Source organism: Dreissena polymorpha, chromosome 14, assembly GCF_020536995.1.
Source record: "Dreissena polymorpha isolate Duluth1 chromosome 14, UMN_Dpol_1.0, whole genome shotgun sequence".
Lineage (NCBI taxonomy): Eukaryota > Metazoa > Mollusca > Bivalvia > Myida > Dreissenidae > Dreissena > Dreissena polymorpha.
The window spans coordinates 27,113,682-27,131,942 of NC_068368.1; the positions used below are offsets into that span (position 1 = coordinate 27,113,682).

An 18,261-nucleotide genomic window follows, 5' to 3' on the forward strand; every position below is an offset into this window, starting at 1 on the left:
AACTTAGTACAACGCTTTAACAATCTGAAAATAAATATAACTAAATTTCACACCTGTGTACTGCAGTGTGACCAGTTTCAATTCCAGGGGTATGATTTAAACAATCTTTGTTGTGGACCATTATACGATGTTACAAACCAAAATCACATTAAAGACTTAATCTTGATGAAACTTAGTATGTTTATCTTGTCGATATCTCAGTCAATGATCACGTGACCTAAAACAAGTATATTTTCAGAATAAAACTTAATACCATTATAAAGCCATGTTTATGACTCAATCTTGATGAAACTTGTCAGAATATGTTTGTTTGAATATGTGTACAAAACTAGGTCATCACATCAGGTCTCCAACAGTTTGTGTACACAGGAATGGGCAGAAGGAACACAATTGCCTTCTTGTTTCAATCAGTGTTCAGACCAAATTAAAAATCAACAATGCTCTGATATCTCAAACCAACCTGATTTGATTCAGAAATATCATCGAGCATGTCTCGTTGACAAGGTTTTTCCTCCTTGGCCATGGCAACGTCACTGATGTTTCCCTGTGGTGCAGTCCCTTGTCCAGTGGATGTCTGGTCAGCCAAAGGCTTTCTCAATCTTACCAGCTGATCACTCAAGAATACAGTTTCCTTGTAGTCCTCAGGCAATGGAAGATTCTGACAATAGAAAGTTTGACGAGTAATATGGTTTGTACAGAACATGGGGGGGGGGGGGGGGGGGGGGTATTCTCCAAAAAGGCGGTAAAGATGAACATCCATGAAAGTTCTTATTTTATATATTTTTTTGGTTGATGAATGCAGCAATTAAAAAGAAAATTAATGCTGAATAGGGAAATGGATCTACCAAAAGTTGATCTATTCATTTCTTAGAAGAAATTAATTTTTCTTTTTTTTTCCATTCTTCTCCACGTCTTGTAGGTTTTGCTTTGATCCGTGTGTTACTGCATGTTATTGTGTCAACATTGCGGTAAGTGAAATAGAAATTGGTGCAAAAATTGAAAATTTTAATTTTGGGACTGAGAATTGTGAACTTAGTATACAATGAAAGTATTTGTATAAATTCACAAGCACTGCATTTAAGCTATTTCGGCAAAATGTGTTGGCCAAAAAGGTACATTTAAAAAAGACAAGCGTGAGCATCATTAAATAAGATGTGTTTGTGAAACACTATGTCCCCCATATATTTGACCTTTGACCTTGAAGGATGACCTTGACCTTTCACCACTCAAAATGTGCAGCTCCATGAGATACACATGCATGCCAAATATCAAGTTGCTATCTTCAATATTGCAAAAGTATCTGGACAAACGGCACCCGGACAATCGGCACCCAGTGTTTTCTTGCATACTCGGACAGTCGGCACCTTGTTAATATGTCGACTCAGACAATGGGCACCCGATTTAATTGTATACCCAGACAAAAAGCACCCGATTAAAGGTGATCCATTAAGCCCGTCAGCACCTTGTTTAATTAATTAGTCTAATCCGCTAATTGGTTTGGTAAAAGAGGTGATTAATACTTGCCCAAATATATGTATACAATATATAATTTGAAAACACCACAATACATGGAGATACTTTTTTATCGCAATGTCCGTCAGGTATTATTTATATTGACAATTAGTGATCTCTATTATTACAACCAATTAGCGGATTAGACTAATCAGTACGATAAGGTGTTGACGGGATTTTCTTTTGCTACAAAGCCAAATCAAGTCAAATGTCTTTATTGGTAAAAACACATTTACTGTTTCTTAGTTTTAAATAGGTTGCCGTTTGTCCGGGTTTACAATTTAATCGGGTGCCGATTGTCTGGGTTGACACATTTACAGGGAGCCGACTGTCCAGGTATGCAAAAAACACTGGGTGCCGATTGTCCAGGTGCCGTTTGTCCTACAATCGTTATGGACAATGTTAAAGTTTGACGCTAACAAACCAACAAACGAACAGATTTTGTTTGATTTTTAAAAGACGCTCACTCTCTAGCCATATCGGTAATAAAGTGATAAGCATTTATTTTGTATTAAAATTCGATTTATATATAGACTGAAATTGCTGAAAACTTTTCAAACAATTATTGAAAGTATATTAACAAACTTGAATCTAGTAAGAAGATCTTTAATTTCAAATGATTTTCTTAGGGACTACAAACGTTACAAAGTGCGTAGCTGAATGGCAGAGAGTTAAGAAGGGTTTCTGAGTTGAGCAACAAAACAATTGAGAATGTTCATGATACTAAGTTCCAGAACCTTGTTAAGGAAAGCCACGACTAGATCCTGGAGTTGCTGGTTGTCAGCCAGACATTCAGGCACAAGGTCTTCGTGTGGTGTGCTCTCTGCAAACTGGGTGAAGGCCACCAGAGCCGTGAACTGTACCAGGGGGTCCTGGCTGGTCAGCAGTGAGTGGAACAGACTGGAGAGTCTACGGAACACCTGATGTTGCAGAAATCAGAACATACTTTGTTATAAGTGGAACAGACTTGAGTCTATGGAACACCTGCTGTTGCTGAAATCAGAACATACTTTGTTATTAGTGGAACAGACTGGAGAATCTATGGAACACCTGATGTTGCTGAAATCAGAACATACTTTGTTATAAGTGGAACAGACTTGAGTCTATGGAAAACCTGATGTTGCGGAAAATAGAACATACTTTGTTATAAGTGGAACATACTTGAGTCTATGGAACATCTGCTGTTGCTGAAATCAGAACATACTTTGTGAGAAGTGGAACTGACTGGAGAGGCTGTGAAATATCTACTGTTGCTGAAATCAGAACAGACTTTGTTATTAGTGAAACAGACTGGAGAGTCTTGGGAACATCTGCTGTTGCTGAAATCAGAACAGACTTTGCTCTTAGTGGAACAGACTGGAGAGTCTATGCATTACCAGATGTTACTATAATCACTTCACATTGTATTACTGTTGCAGAAATCGCATTACATTTTATTTATGTTGCTAAATAACATTTTATATTAGTGGAATCTTATCATACTTTATTATAATTTTCATTAATATCTTGCTAAACAAGCATACTGAACTACTACAGTTGTAGAACAATTATTACCCGAAAACATAACACAAGAGAACCGCATAGATGGTGCCAATGCTCGGCTGCGGGTGCAGTTTTGAATAAATGAAAGCTTGTCAGAATATTTTTTTTTATATATTAGAGGTCACATTGACCTTGACCTTTGACCTAGTGACCCAAAAATGGGTGTGGCATGTAGAACTCATCAAGGTGCAGCTACATATAAAGTTTCAAAGTTGTAGGAGGAAGCACTTTGATTTTAGAGCCAATGTTAAGGTTTTAGCACGACGCGGACGGTGGACAAGCTGGCTATGACAATACCTGGGGTTTTCTCCGAAAACAGCTGAGCTAACAAGTAATTATCAAAGCAGTGAATACTTGATTTTGCTGAAAACATAATCAGATCTGTGAATACTTGCTATTATGAAAACAGAACACACTTAATTATAAGAGATGTCGAACCATACTGATGCTTGAAACATACAGTGTGGAATAGTGATGAACATTTATGGAATACTGGTTGCTGTTTAAAAATTATCATCTTAGATCATAGAAACTGTACCAAAGCAAGTTGAAATGATCACGTTATAGAAACTTCAAATTGAACAAAATGCTTCGTTCAAGAACGCATATGATGTCAGTTTAAGCCTTGACAGTATTGATTTATTGGCTCATATGAATAAGTCTATGTCCAAAGTAGGTCAAGGTCAAATGAGGTCAAGTGATGTGAGTGTGCTCAGTAAACTCTATAAGGTATACACAAGTAAACTCTATAAGGCAAACACAAGTAAACTCTATAAGGTATACACAAGTAAACGCTATAAGGTAAACACAAGTAAACTCTATAAGGTATACACAAGTAAACTATATAAGGTATACACAAGTAAACTCTATAAGGTATACACAAGTAAACCCTATAAGATATACACAAGTAAACTCTATAAGGTATACACAAGTAAACTCTATAATGTATACACAAGTAAACTCTATAAGGTATATATTTTTTAACCTTACTCTTGGAAAACAGAGCTAAATGCATGTGCGTAAAGTGTTGTCTTAGGTTAGCCTTTGTAGTCCAACAGGTCAATCAGAGGCGATACTTTACACTTTTGTGGAATTTTTGTTCAAAAGAAGTCTTTTCTAAACGAAAAACAAGTTTAAGCAGAAAGTGAAGTTCCTGATTGCCTGTGCTGACATGCATATTCAAGTAGCCCAGTTTTTCCAGAACAAGGCTTATTGTGTACCAGTACATCTGGAGGGAAGAGGCTTATTGTGTACCAGTACATCTGGAGGGAAGAGGCTTATTTTGTACCAGTACATCTGGAGGGAAGAGGCTTATTTTGTACCTGTACATCTGGAGGGAAGAGGCTTATTGTGTACCAGTACATCTGGAGGGAAGAGGCTTATTTTGTACCTGTACATCTGGAGGGAAGAGGCTTATTTTGTACCAGTACATCTGGAGGGAAGAGGCTTATTTTGTACCTGTACATCTGGAGGGAAGAGGCTTATTTTGTACCTGTACATCTGGAGGGAAGAGGCTTATTGTGTACCAGTACATCTGGAGGGAAGAGGCTTATTTTGTACCTGTACATCTGGAGGGAAGACACTTAATTTGTGCCTGTACATCTGGAGGGAAGAGGCTTATTTTGTACCTGTACATCTGGAGGCAAGACACTTATTTTGTACCAGTACATCTGGAGGGAAGAGGCTTATTTTGTACCTGTACATCTGGAGGGAAGAGGCTTATTGTGTACCAGTACATCTGGAGGGAAGAGGCTTATTTTGTACCTGTACATCTGGAGGGAAGACACTTAATTTGTGCCTGTACATCTGGAGGGAAGAGGCTTATTTTGTACCTGTACATCTGGAGGCAAGACACTTATTTTGTACCAGTACATCTGGAGGGAAGAGGCTTATTTTGTACCTGTACATCTGGAGGGAAGAGGCTTATTTTGTACCTGTACATCTGGAGGGAAGAGGCTTATTTTGTACCTGTACATCTGGAGGGAAGACACTTATTTTGTACCTGTTCATCTGGAGGGAAGACACTTATTTTGTACCTGTACATCTGGAGTGAAGGCTTTCTTCTTACAGCGCTGGAGAAATCTGCAGGCCGCCACCTCTATACACACCCCACCCTGACCCCTTGCAGCGTGTAAAGACTCTAAAATCTGCGTGAAAGAGAGGGATTATAAATTTAAGATTATATTCTATATAATGATTACAATACATTTTGATGCATGTCATGTTCCTTAAATCTTTGTTTAGATATTAATATCAAGACTGAATTTTTAATTTGCAAACAATGATGTTCTGGTTTATATTTTGTAACTTAACAAACGTACAATATGTGTTCATAAAGCAATACAATAAAACATAAAACATTTTCCTGCAAATAGTTACATAACACTTTGTTATATTTATTACAGTCAATCTTGTGCTTGCGACCACTTGAATTAAGCGACTTTTGTCTTATGCAGGCTGTCAAGTGACCCTTTTTCAAAAAGTAGGAAAAAATAGGAACTACTTTTGCAAGAAAAGTAGGAAAAAAGTAGGAAAAAGTAGGAACTTTTCCCTCAAAAGTAGGAATACATAATACTTATTTTTTAGACACAGGTCCAGAAAACATAGCTTGAAACAGAGCAGGAGTGCCATCACATGTTCTGTATGGATACCCACTTGAAGCTACCTTAAGGGCCCAGAAGATTTCAGCCTTTTGTACCTGTTCCTTGTGTGATGGATGTACTTGCATACAGATAGATTTATCCCCACAACCCTGAGAGCTGCTTGGCTTTTGGGCACTTCCAAACAAACGCTTTTGTGAATTATCATGCATGTATTTCATGTTTTCCTTGTGTTTTTATCCATCTGCATGACTTATAAGTTGATTAGCACCAGAATTACTACAAGATGGACTTCATTCTGACAGTACAATATCTTGCAAACTCATTGCCGGTATCTCTCTTGCACCATGATCCCAGTGTTTTTCCACTGTTGTCCAACTTCTCCATCCATGAAGGGTTAAACTTTGTTTTCCCACTAGGAATTTAAGCACTTATAGTGTATATATGATAATTAAGTTTCAAGCAAAGCTACCCTGATAAAGAAGTATACATGTAATTAGATGCTGTTCATTTTGGTGTATCATCAAATAAGTGGTTAGAGGTCTTCTGTTTATCGATATAAAAATGGTAATTATATTGTGCATGTTATATCCTTAAGCAGAAGACCAAATTTATTTAGTGATACACCAACTTGTTGTACAAGATTAATACTAGTATATAAAGCAGTGTAAATGTTCTGCTACAGCTACATTGTGAAACCTTTAAATTGGCAATAGGGTGCAGTTATAATGACTTAAGTTACATTCAAAATGACTGGTCATTGCAGAGCAGATTATGCAACTGGAGATAGGACCTTATCACCTGACATCTTTTATGACAGCATTGATTGGGCAATGAAACAGTTGCACTTCATTGTTTATTCCAGTTTCAACTAATGGCTTTTACATTATTGATGACTTTGCGGGAGTGTAATAATGCCGTTAATAATTTTAATACTTCGCTTTAACACCTTGAAGTTACCTCACTAGCTATGGCATCATTAGACAAGAATTGTGTTTGTCCGAAACACAATGCCCACTATTGCCCAGCTTTGAAATAAAATTTCAATATATCATTTGGCAGGTTTAGAAATTATCTCCCTTTTAAAGCTTATTACTTCTCTTGGATTGTATTTTTTAACTTTTGACCTTGAAGGATGACCTTCACCTTTCACCACTCAAAATGTGCAGCTTCATGAGATACACATGCATGCCAAATATCAAGTTGCTATCTTCAATATTGCAAAAGTTATGGCCCATATTAAAGTTTTCGGACGGACACACACACACAGACAGACAGACAAACGGACTGACAGTACAACTGCAATATGCCACCCTACCGGGAGCATAAAAATGTATCAGGGTATTTAGGCTCTGTGCATTTATCTTTAATTACTAAACATGATGTACCTATGATATCAATAGAACATCATATCCGTTGTCATGTAATACAGAATTTATTACATTATATTTGTAAAGGATGAAAACTCGGCAAAGCATCAGTTTTATCTTTTTTCCAATAACTTGTGTAATAAATTCCATATTACATAACCACTCATACAATACATGTATCTCTATATCTCTACATTCCAAACAGCAATATCATGTAAACATGCATAAGGTTTGGTCAAATTATTGTCAATGGAAACAAAATAAAACTGGAATAAACAATGGGTTCCCTCAGCTCTTGCATCACTGGGAACTGTGTAAGGTAGTGCAGTCTGCAGTGTACAAATGCTAAGGAAGTAAACAAGGCACTATTGTTACTTCAAAAAAAAACTTGTCAATAATTTTAAAAGTTACATAAGAAATAAATATTTATGCTCCTGAAGAGGTGCTAGCAGACAGTCAGCATGGGTTGTCAGGTCTCATTTAGATGAATGCACATTAACAGGGATACAGTCATGCCATAGATTCATTCATCCTGCAAGTTTACTAAATAAACTCTTTAAAAAAAATAATTCTCCATTGAAAATGAAAAAGTAGGAATAGTAGGAAGATTTGGTAAAAAAATAGGAAAAAGTAGGATCCTGATGAAAAAGTAGGAAATAGTAGGAAAAAGTAGGAAAAAGTATGACCGCTTGACAGCCTGCTTATGTGACCACTTTGAATCCTGCCAGAGCGTTTTAACTATATTTTCATATTATATTAAGCAACTTTTGTCTTACGCGACCGCTGATTTTAGTGTATTTTGATTCCCAAGTCTTGAATTAAGCGACCGCTTTAAGGTAAAAGTGGTAAATCTGTTGACCGTTCAGGGACAAATCAGTGTTGATTGTTTATTAAAGCCGATAACATGAACGAGTACACCTTTGTTTTGATTTGACACCAGCCATTTTCCTTTGTCTCGATGACCGGTTCTGACTGTGTATCAAATTTTGGTGTTGAATAATACAGAACAGAACAGATCGTTTATTTACGACTTAAGCATATACAGCTTATCGTCAAAATACAATAAATAAAGCAATAATAAATACAAATGCGTCAAAATAACAACAATTTTGTTTCAGCATTTTACTAATATAGGGTTTTTGTGAGAATGTTATATGTAAGAGAAGGCTCTTTTCTATTCTTTTAAATCAAGATACAAATGTATGTGGATATTCAAACATCCGTAAATTGATTGAGAAAAAAAGATATGCAGTTCGATATCATATACAAACTTGCAATTCTGAGGAAAAAATACTCTCTATATATTTTCGGCTCTAAGTTTAAATGCTTTAATACAGAAATTAGCAAGACGAATCAGTATAGATTTTCTAGTCACGTTCAATAATTGTAAAAGTTTAAACATACTTGGTCTTCTTCTGTAAACATCAGGTATAAGTGTATTTCTAAAATTATCATTATAATGGACACAGTGGGTATTGCCAACAGTCTACGGGTTAAAGAGTTTACTATCTGGGACGTTAAGTGAAAAATTTGATTGCCGATTTTATTGTAGAAACAATGCGCCAACGCGACAAACATTTTCACAGTGTTCTCGAGAGGTGTAAAAAATAAACTATAAATCTGTAACATGTGTCGAAATCTGTTCATTAAAAAATGTAATTGTTATTACAAATGTATGCTAATAAGTTTGTGTTTGCAAATCAGGCCTGTTTATTTAGTTTTCAATTAAGGTGTTTTATTTATTTCCCTATGTACCATAATCAAGTCAGATATATATAAGCTTACATGCAGAAATTAAAATGTCAAAACGGAAAGTGTTAACGTTAACTGAGAAAATTCAGATATTTGAAGTGTTGAAGAGTAAAAGTGCACGTAAATTTAATCGCGAATGAGTTTGGAGTCGGAAAAACCCATTCTCCGTGCAAACCATTTACATTGTATTTAGGATAAGAGAGAACAAATAAAACTTATTTTAAGTGAAACATTGTTTTATTCATTTATTTATATTTAGATTCATTTGATTACAAAAGCTGAAATCACTGTGTCAAAAGGAGATAATCCTATATCTGGATTTAAAATCAAAGGTCCGCATTCATCCCAAATGGCCTTTTTTTATTTAAAGACCATTTTATTAAGAGACCACTTTTGGTTACTCCCTTTAGTGGTCTCTAAATACAAGATTGACTGTATTATTATAAGGAATTGCAGACAAGAAAGGAATCAAATTTACCCCTAAAATACTGCACTGATCACATTAGTCTACTTATATGGTACAAAGGCTAGAATGATAATTGTAAAATATTATCTTGATTGAGTTTTCTTAAATCTGCATACACACAATCCAAAACATAACATCTAATTAATTTTGGTATTTAAACATTCTCTGTGCATCATTCTTAGCCATTTACTGCATACAATCACCTGTAAAACAACCAAGTTCTTTATATGCCCAATCATCAGTCCAGCTAACTCTGTCATCTCCACTAAACACTGGGTAAAGATTGTCTCCCCTGACCAGTCTGCTGCCCATGACAACCAAAGGTTACTGACTGTTTCCATGGCAATAGAAGGGACATCGTTCTTGTGGTTGACACTGACAAGCTTTGTCAAGCATTTAAGATCTGAAAGCTGTAAAGGAGCTTAAAACTAGAAAGTGTAAATAGGCCTCGGTGCCCCCACATTCCCTTTTTTGCCTGAAAACTACATTTATGTCAGCAAAAAACTGAATCAAAATATGTAGGTGCCCTGCATTGTACAAATAAAGGTGTATAAACAAGACCTTTATCATTAATGACCGCAGAAATATGAAAAGGTAATTAAAGTTAAAGCCATACACATAATAAATCTTCACTGCAGATACATTTTGATTTATTATATTCTTAGTTGCTTCAAGAAAGATAGAAGTCAAAGATAATTGTCCACACTTCATCAATACATTAAAACACTACTACCAGGCAATAAAACATGTTTAATCTTTGCTGCAAAGTAGTTTTGATTTCATATTCTTAGTAAGTTGCTCCAAGACGAAACGAAGTCATACTGAAACAAGGGCTGTTTGTAAAACATGCATGCCCCCCATAAGGGCTGTCAGCTGTAGTGGCAGCCATTGTGTGAATACGTTTTTTGTCACTGTGACCTTGACCTTTGACCTAGTGACCTGAAAAACAATAGGGGTCCTCTGCCAGTCATGATCAATGTACCCATGAAGTTTCATGATCCTAGGCGTAAGCATTCTTGAGTTATCATCCGGAAACCATTTTACTATTTCAAGTCACTGTGACCTTGACCTTTGACCTAGTGACCTGAAAATCAATAGGGGTCATCTGCCAGTCATTATCAATGTACCTATGAAGTTTCATGATCTTAGGCGTAAGCATTCTTGAGTTATCATCTGGAAACCATTTAACTGTTTCAAGTGACTGTGACCTTGACCTTTGACCAAGTGACCTGAAAATCAATAGGGTTCATATGCCAGTCATGATCAATGTTCCTATGAAGTTTCATGATCCTAGGCGTAAGCATTCTTGAATTATCATCCTGAAACCATTTTACTGTTTCAAGTCACTGTGACCTTGACCTTTGACCTAGTGACCTGAAAATTGATAGGGGTCATCTGCCAGTCATGATCAATGTACCTATGAAGTTTCATGATCCTAGGCTTAAGCATTCTTGAGTTATCATCCGGAAACCATCTGGTGGATGGACCGACCGACCGACGGACCGACATGTGCAAAACAATATACCCCCTCTTCTTCAAAGGGGGGCATAATAAAAGATTATCATGCATGTTTCATCAAAACACTAAAACAGTATCACAGTAATTTACCAGCTGTATAAGATCTGCATAGGTGTTAGAGGTAGCAGCCACAAACATCTGTACAGGCTGAGCACAGGCTAGAACCATCCCCTGATACTGATGTGCACTCAACTCTCCTCCCAATACAGGCAGCAACACTTCACCCCACAACGTCCGGTATTTATCTACAGGGTAGCGTTGCAAGAGCTTTGTCTGAAATTTACACAACATTTAAATTCCCCATTTACTGAAATTATTTGGTGTATGAAATACAGTAAACGTGTTTTCTTCATTTTTGTTTCATAAACATGTCTCTTCTACATGTTGGTAAGACCAATTGCACATGTACATGTACCACTACATTCCTAAATCTCCCATGTTTTACTTCAGGATAGCTATCATTTAAGAGCCTTCTGATATACCAAAACCATATATAATCTGTATCATAATACGATTTTGCTTTATAATATTGTTGGTCAAAATTAAAGATTGTGTATTACCTTTATAATACCATTTAACTCTATACATGTGTAGTACTTCAGTATTATACACTTATAACCCATTTTCTTCTATGAAGGAGCACATAAAAAATCAAACTATTGGACTTGACAATTGCTGTTCATAGGTTGTATTCAAACATATCAAAGATGCGAATTACTCAAGCAGCAATAATTTTTCAGTTATCATATGACAAAAAATTCAAAGATGTTTTTTTTATTAGTAAAAAAAGGGCCATAATTCTTAAAATATAAATAATACAAATCCAAATCCGGAGTAGGAGATGTTCATCACTCCAGCAACAGTACGTTTTCAGTTATGAGCAAGGACAATCAAGGACAAATCTATGTGTCCCCCCCACCCCGCCCAACATCAAACCGGTTTTCTGGTCCCTCTAAAACATGTCCTGAAATCTCACCTTGTGGTTAGGTGCAAGAAACTTGACAAGTCTCTGAACCAATCTGACCACGGCTGGTATCAAGGTATCCTGTGGACTGGATGTGAGGTCTAACAAGAGCACTGTGTGATGGTAGCAGAGGTCTGCAGATCCAAACCTGAACAACAAAACTTGTATGAGCAAACTGGACAAGAATTTTCATTGGCCAAATACAAATCCTAAAACAAAATAAGTGTTTTCATTGGCCAACAAAGACTTACCTGCTCATGAAGCACCAGATGTCCTCTGCTACTCTTGAAACCACTGGATATGCAGACAGGAGATTCTCCAGTAAACACTCTTCCTGAAAAAGTATCCCCTTTCTGAGTATGGCCAAAAGCCGTCCTTTTTTATATACGTGATGAAAATAAAATTATTACAGTTTTTAGTTGATTATAAGGCATATTGGATATGAGACAGGGTCCAGACTTTTGAGTCAGTTTGACTGTATTTTAAGATGGTGTAAAAAATAACCACAGAAACACTTTTTTTCTTCTCAGCAAAACTAGATTTATCTTCAAATTATATAATTTAACTATTCCGTTAATTAACCAAACCTAACAAAACAACTGCAAGATTGGTTTGAATTTTTGTCAATCAACAATCATTGGGATTGCGCCACCATAAGGGTGTTTCGTTACATTTTACAATAGGACAAATGTAAAATTTCAACCTGCCTGACTTCATTTATTTCTGATAATAACTGTTTGTAATACTTAGACACTTCTAAGTTGTCAGGATAGAACAAACGACCGAGTTAAGGTTTAACAAATCTATTCATTCAAATCGTAGAACGCGTCTTAAGAAGTTTGGTTTACGAATAAATAACTATAAGTATGATGAAGGTGCGCAGCATCACTGTTACTTGATTACTATTTTAAATAACTTAAAAGAATACTTAAGATTTTACAGAACTATTCCCTACCATTATGATGGCTTTAGCTTAAGCTGGTAGGTTTCCGACTTTTAAATGATGTGGATTTTGAGTCATTGACCGAGGTGAAGAATCCGTGATGCTGCGCGCTATTTATAGTGAAGATGCTTTAGGATTCCAAAACTTAGGCGTCCCAACCAATCAACGTGCACTTAGGAATTCCTTAACCAATAAAACAAGTTTACAAAGAGCCATTTTCCTAAACAGCATTTCGGAATCCAAAATCAACAAAGTAAGTCAATAATATGAGTTGTTACATTATAAAAAGCAATTTGTATTAAAACACATAACATTAATACATAATATCAGGCAGAAATGTTCTGCATTTAAATTCTGTTAAACATTTTAATAATACAATGGAAACATGAAACTAAATGATGAATAGGCTTTTTACGCCTAACAAAATAGTTCCAAAGCATTTGCAACTGGAACATAACTTTACCAAAATGCAATACACAAATGCATCCTTAGATTAATAATACAAGTGAAAGCCATTAATTTTGGAGAACAATAGTTAGGAATAACAAATTATATTGTGCAATTGAAAATGTAGGTCGTATTCCTACACAGCTGGCTGACAGCGTCATAGTAAACAAACATGGAGCGTATTTTTGGATTGGAATTACTGAATTGTGACAAACAATGGATTGTTAGCAAGTATCTGGAGTAAATAAAACATGTGTAAGTAGATTTAATTGATAATTTCATAACTGTTACATATTACATTTCCCCTACCTTAAAGAAATAAACTCCTCCTGGAGTTTGAAATGTACAAGCACAAGTACTTTTTTTATGTCATTAAATTTAAACAGTCATTTAAAACATATGATTTAATAAAATTTAATTATTTATACTAAACAACTTTAAACATTCAAAGTTTACATGACATCTTCTTCCTTCAGGGCCTGACTGGAATGTCCTTGATGATGGACAGGAGAGGATCGTCTTGATGTTCTGGGAGGGTCCTTAGTATCGTCGACTTGACTTCAGTTGGAAGAGAGCTGACGCCGCTGGCAATCTCTCGGACTGTTTCGTGTAAGTAGTGGCGGGCCTTTCCACTGTTGTCCAGGAGAATACCTGCTGTACCAGGGAGCATCAGGTGCTGAAATTGGTGGACCAACAGACATCGGTTGGTGATGCTCCATGATACAGCAGTGGACTGAAGGATGGATGTTGCAGCATACTCCAGTGCAAGTAATCGGCAGTCAGGAGATAGGTTCCTCCATCCTTTTGGTGGCCAGCGTAAACCTTGTACGAGCGTAATTGCCTCATCCGGAACAGAAGACCAATCACGTTTGGAAGGGGGTAGCAGAGGCATTGCCCCACTGACCAGAAGTGCCGTCGCATGTGTTTGTAGGAGTGTGTTGGCACGTAGTGTTCCACCGCAGACAATGGAGAAGGGGAATACCTCGCGACCTCGCTTTGAGCCTCGGTGGTTGGGGATGTTGGATGATATACAGGTGTTGAACCTCTAATAGGTGATAGAAGGCATCGGACAGAAAAAGGGACTGTTGTTGGGGGTAACATTGATGAAGTGGTGATGGGACTCCTAATAGTTGGTGGTGGCTTGAAAACAGATGCTGTTGGCAGGGAAGGCAGGTTGGCAGTGATGGGTGCTTGGAGTGTGGCTGCAGGCGTCGACATCATGGCTGGAACAGGACGGACGGAAGATGTGTTAATAGGTGACAGATTGGTTGAAGATGGTGTCTGGCTGGAGAGTAAAGTGTTGGCTGTGGAGGCGATGACGGCAGTTACCTCATTGGTCTTATGGAGAGGGGCGATTGCGGTAGTTGATGATGGAGTCTGGCTGGAGAGTCAAGTGTTGGCTGTGGAGGTGATGACGGCAGTTACCTCATTGGTCCTTCGGAGAGGGGTGATTGCGGGGGTTGAAGTTGGTACAGGGATGATCAATGAAGATGCAGACACTGTGGGGAGGGGAGACAAATCAAAGGATGGCATGGATTGGAGGGGTAGCTGGACGGGTGATGATGGATCAGATAGGTGGATCGACATTGGAGACGGTATAATGTCGATTTCCGATTCTCTTATTGCCTGGAACACAATGTCGCTCCTCTTCTGCACCCTTGCAACCAACCGGTCCTCAATCCCAAGCAATTGCGCGATATCCATATAAAGATCTGGATAGTCCTCTTCAGCCCAGGGACCTTGATGTTGAGTCTGCGAAGGAGCGATACAATCCTGTCGCCGCTTCAATGCGCTCAAAGACTTTTGATTTTGGAAGATCCCCTTCTTAATGGTGGCCTTATAGACGGAAGGTCCATCTTCCAAATACGCCACAGCACCGAATTCATCTAGTCGGATGTATGAAACACTTTCAGAAGATTTTCGTTTCCTGGATTTTGCAGACGATTCACATCCCAACTCCCAACCCTTAATCCATGAAGAAATTCCAGATCTACCTGCAGCCCACTTTGTTACAAGATATTTTGCGTAGGACGCAGTGGCGCTGTTGGGGTTTTCAACTTCATGGCACTTGATGAATGCAGCTGGCTTCGTAGAGAAGTAGAAGGCCACCTTATTGCTGAAAAGGTCATTTGGTGCTACTCGGAGCTCAATGGGGTGCTTTGACTTTGCGTGGTAGCGTAAATCACCAGAACGGCTGAAGAGTTTGGGTCGATGATCAACACAGAAGGGGCAGATGAGTTGATATCCAAATTGGCTTGTATCCTGCAAGTACACAAGGGAAATACCTTACTGATGAGCTGATATGCTTTAACGTAGAATCTAATCATTCTCTGGAGTAAATCGCAATCGGGTGATCAAGCCAACTTCATTACTCAGCGTATGGTGCGCACCATTCATCATAGACTTCAATCTTCATTTAAGCATCATCATTTGTATCGGTATCAAATTATCATATTGCAGGATTCATGCAAATTTCAGAAGTTTGCCATCGAGTGATTGCAACCACAGCGAAGATTAAACAATATATATATAATAAAGTGCAGATTGTATTGTTGTAGGAAGTGGTCTGTGTGAAGATAACAATTTGTGAGCTGTGTAAATTGTACTGATAAATATCTACTTTGCGTTAAGAATCCACTGAGGGATTTCGCTTCCGTTGAATCGCATCAACCTGTCAACATGGATTGGTTTAGCTTTGTGTTTCTGGGACTTCTTTATAAGATAGACAAGATCGTCTATCTTTCCTAATACAAGATATGGCCCTTGCCATTGTGGACGTAGTTTACTACATACACTTGGTTTGCGTGTTGAATCCAGTAACCAGACAGGGTCACCAACCTTGAATTGCCTAGTTTTTGCGAGAAGGTTATAATGTCGCTTGCGGTAGACCACCTTTTTCGCAAGAACTTTAAGAGCAAGATCATGGATGTGTTCCAAATTTGCACGTAGGTCCGACACATAATCGTCAGGAAAGGTTTTTCGTTTGTACCAGACCCTGGTGGCAGTCCAATGCAGGCCTGCAAGGGTAATGTGATTTCTCTACCAAAAACCATTTTGTTGGGAGACTGTCCGGTGCTAGTGTTGATGGAAGACCGGTAAGCCATGAGTACTTGTGGCAGAAACTGGTCCCAAGTTCGTTGGTTTGAGGCAGAGTACATGGTGAGCATGGTACCTAGAGTGCGGTTAAAGCGCTCAACCATTCCGTTGGACTGCGGATGCAATGGAGTGGACAGAGTATGCCTTATTCCCAACAAGTCGCACATGTTTTTAAAAAGAGATGAGGTAAAACAACTACCCTGATCCGAATGTATTGATAGAGGGACTCCAAATCGCGAAACATAATTGTTGACAAATGCTTTTGCAATAGTTTTTGCTTCTTGATTTGGTATCGCAATGGCTTCAGTCCACCGTGTAAAGCAGTCGCATATCACAAGGACAAATGCATTACCAGATTCAGACCTGGGAAGCGGCCCATATATGTCCACAGCACACCGCTCTAATGGGGCTAAGGTATGATTCTGACCTAGGGGTGACTTTCTTGCGTGATACGCAGTGTGTACACATCGCGCAGTACCTCTCAACGTCTTCTCGCATACTTGGCCAGAAGAAAGTTTGCAGAATCTTTCCTAGTGTCTTCTCGACACCCAAGTGAGCACCAGACGGAATGTCATGAAAGTAATAAAGTACATCTTCTCGTCTGTGAGACGGTACGACGATCTGATCCCATTTGTGAAGCTGATCCTCATGCCATGTACGTACTAGGAAACCTCTACTAACGTTCAATCGGTCCCACATGCGCCAAAGGATTTTGACAGCAGATGCTTTGTCACTGACAGCCTGCCATTGTGGCCTTGTCTCAGAACCTTCAAGAGCTTGAATGAGGTATGCAATGCAAGGATCTCTCAGCTGCTCGGTTTTGATTTCTGTGGGTGACCAGTTACTAAGAGTAGCCATTGAAGGTTTGCATTGGGACTTTTCATTTGCTTTGGATCATGTAACGGCCCTTAAGCGATCATTGTCATGCTTGTCTACCTCAGGGAGACAATTTTCAGGTGTAGCAGTTTGTTGCTCGGACACTTCATCACTGAGGCGTTGTTGCCGGGCACAATTACAGCACGGATTGCGTGAAAGGGCATCAGCATTCCTGTGCTGTGACCCACTACGGTGCGTAACCTCAAGGTTATATTTACCAAGCTCCTGTAGCCAGCGTGCAACTTGCCCAGTAGGGTGCTTCAGGTTTTTCATCCAGCTTACCGCTGCATTATCTGTCCGGACAAGGACTGGCTGTCCGTACAAATAGGAGTGAAGTGCTTTCAACGCATTTATTACAGCAAGCAACTCCTTCCGTGTAACACAGTATGCTTTTTCATGGGAGTTGAGAGCCTTACTGTAATATGCAATCACAGTTTCGGTCCCGTTTTGAATTTGTGAGAGGACAGCACCAGTTGCTATGTCACTGGCGTCAGTGTCCAGGACAAACTTGGAACCAGGAACCGGATAACCTAGAATTGGTGAGGAAGTTAGAGAAGTCTTTAGAGATTGGAATGACTCGTCGCATTCTTGTGACCACTCAAATTTGGAGCTCTTATTCGAAACCTTGTGCAAAGGTTTCGCTTTAAGCGCAAAGTCCTTGACAAAGCGCCTATAATACGAGCAAAGTCCCAGAAAGCTCTTAACCTCTTTAGCATCTCTCGGCGTTGGCCATGTCAGCACTGCTTAAATCTTGGCTGGGTCAGTAGAGATACCATCCTCTGAGACAATGTGGCCAAGAAATTTATTTTCTTTTGAAACAAGCTGCATTTTGAGGGCTTACATTTAAGGTTAGCATCAAGAAGCCTTTCGAAGATATGTTCAAGGCGGGCTAAACCTTCGGACACAGTGGCACATGGAACAACAATGTCATCCATATATAGGAGACACTCCTCCCACTGTAGACCTCTTAGAACGTTCTCCATCAGCCTTTCGAATGTAGATGGAGCATTTGCCAGTCCAAAACTCATTACTGTAAATTGGTACAGCCCCATAGTTGTTGCAAAAGCGGTCTTTTCTTTGTCAGCATCACTCATACCGACCTGCCATTAGCCGCTATTAAGATCAAGCGAGTTGAAATATTTGGCGCCAGAAAGTGAATCGATGCAATCGTCAAC

General features: G+C 38.5%; 1 protein-coding gene across 1 annotated transcript in view; it reads right to left on the reverse strand.

Annotated features, from left to right (window-relative positions):
- Nucleotides 1–18,261, reverse strand: part of LOC127858081 (uncharacterized protein C1orf112 homolog) — an 88,491-nt gene that overhangs the window by 2,761 nt on the left and 67,469 nt on the right. The window contains exons 14-20 of the mRNA XM_052394968.1: nt 11,976–12,058; nt 11,737–11,872; nt 10,851–11,033; nt 9,446–9,652; nt 5,091–5,201; nt 2,250–2,432; nt 461–658 (exon numbers count right to left, since the gene is read on the reverse strand). Coding sequence (XP_052250928.1) covers nt 461–658; nt 2,250–2,432; nt 5,091–5,201; nt 9,446–9,652; nt 10,851–11,033; nt 11,737–11,872; nt 11,976–12,058 — 1,101 coding nt within the window. The remainder of the gene's footprint in view (nt 1–460; nt 659–2,249; nt 2,433–5,090; nt 5,202–9,445; nt 9,653–10,850; nt 11,034–11,736; nt 11,873–11,975; nt 12,059–18,261) is intronic.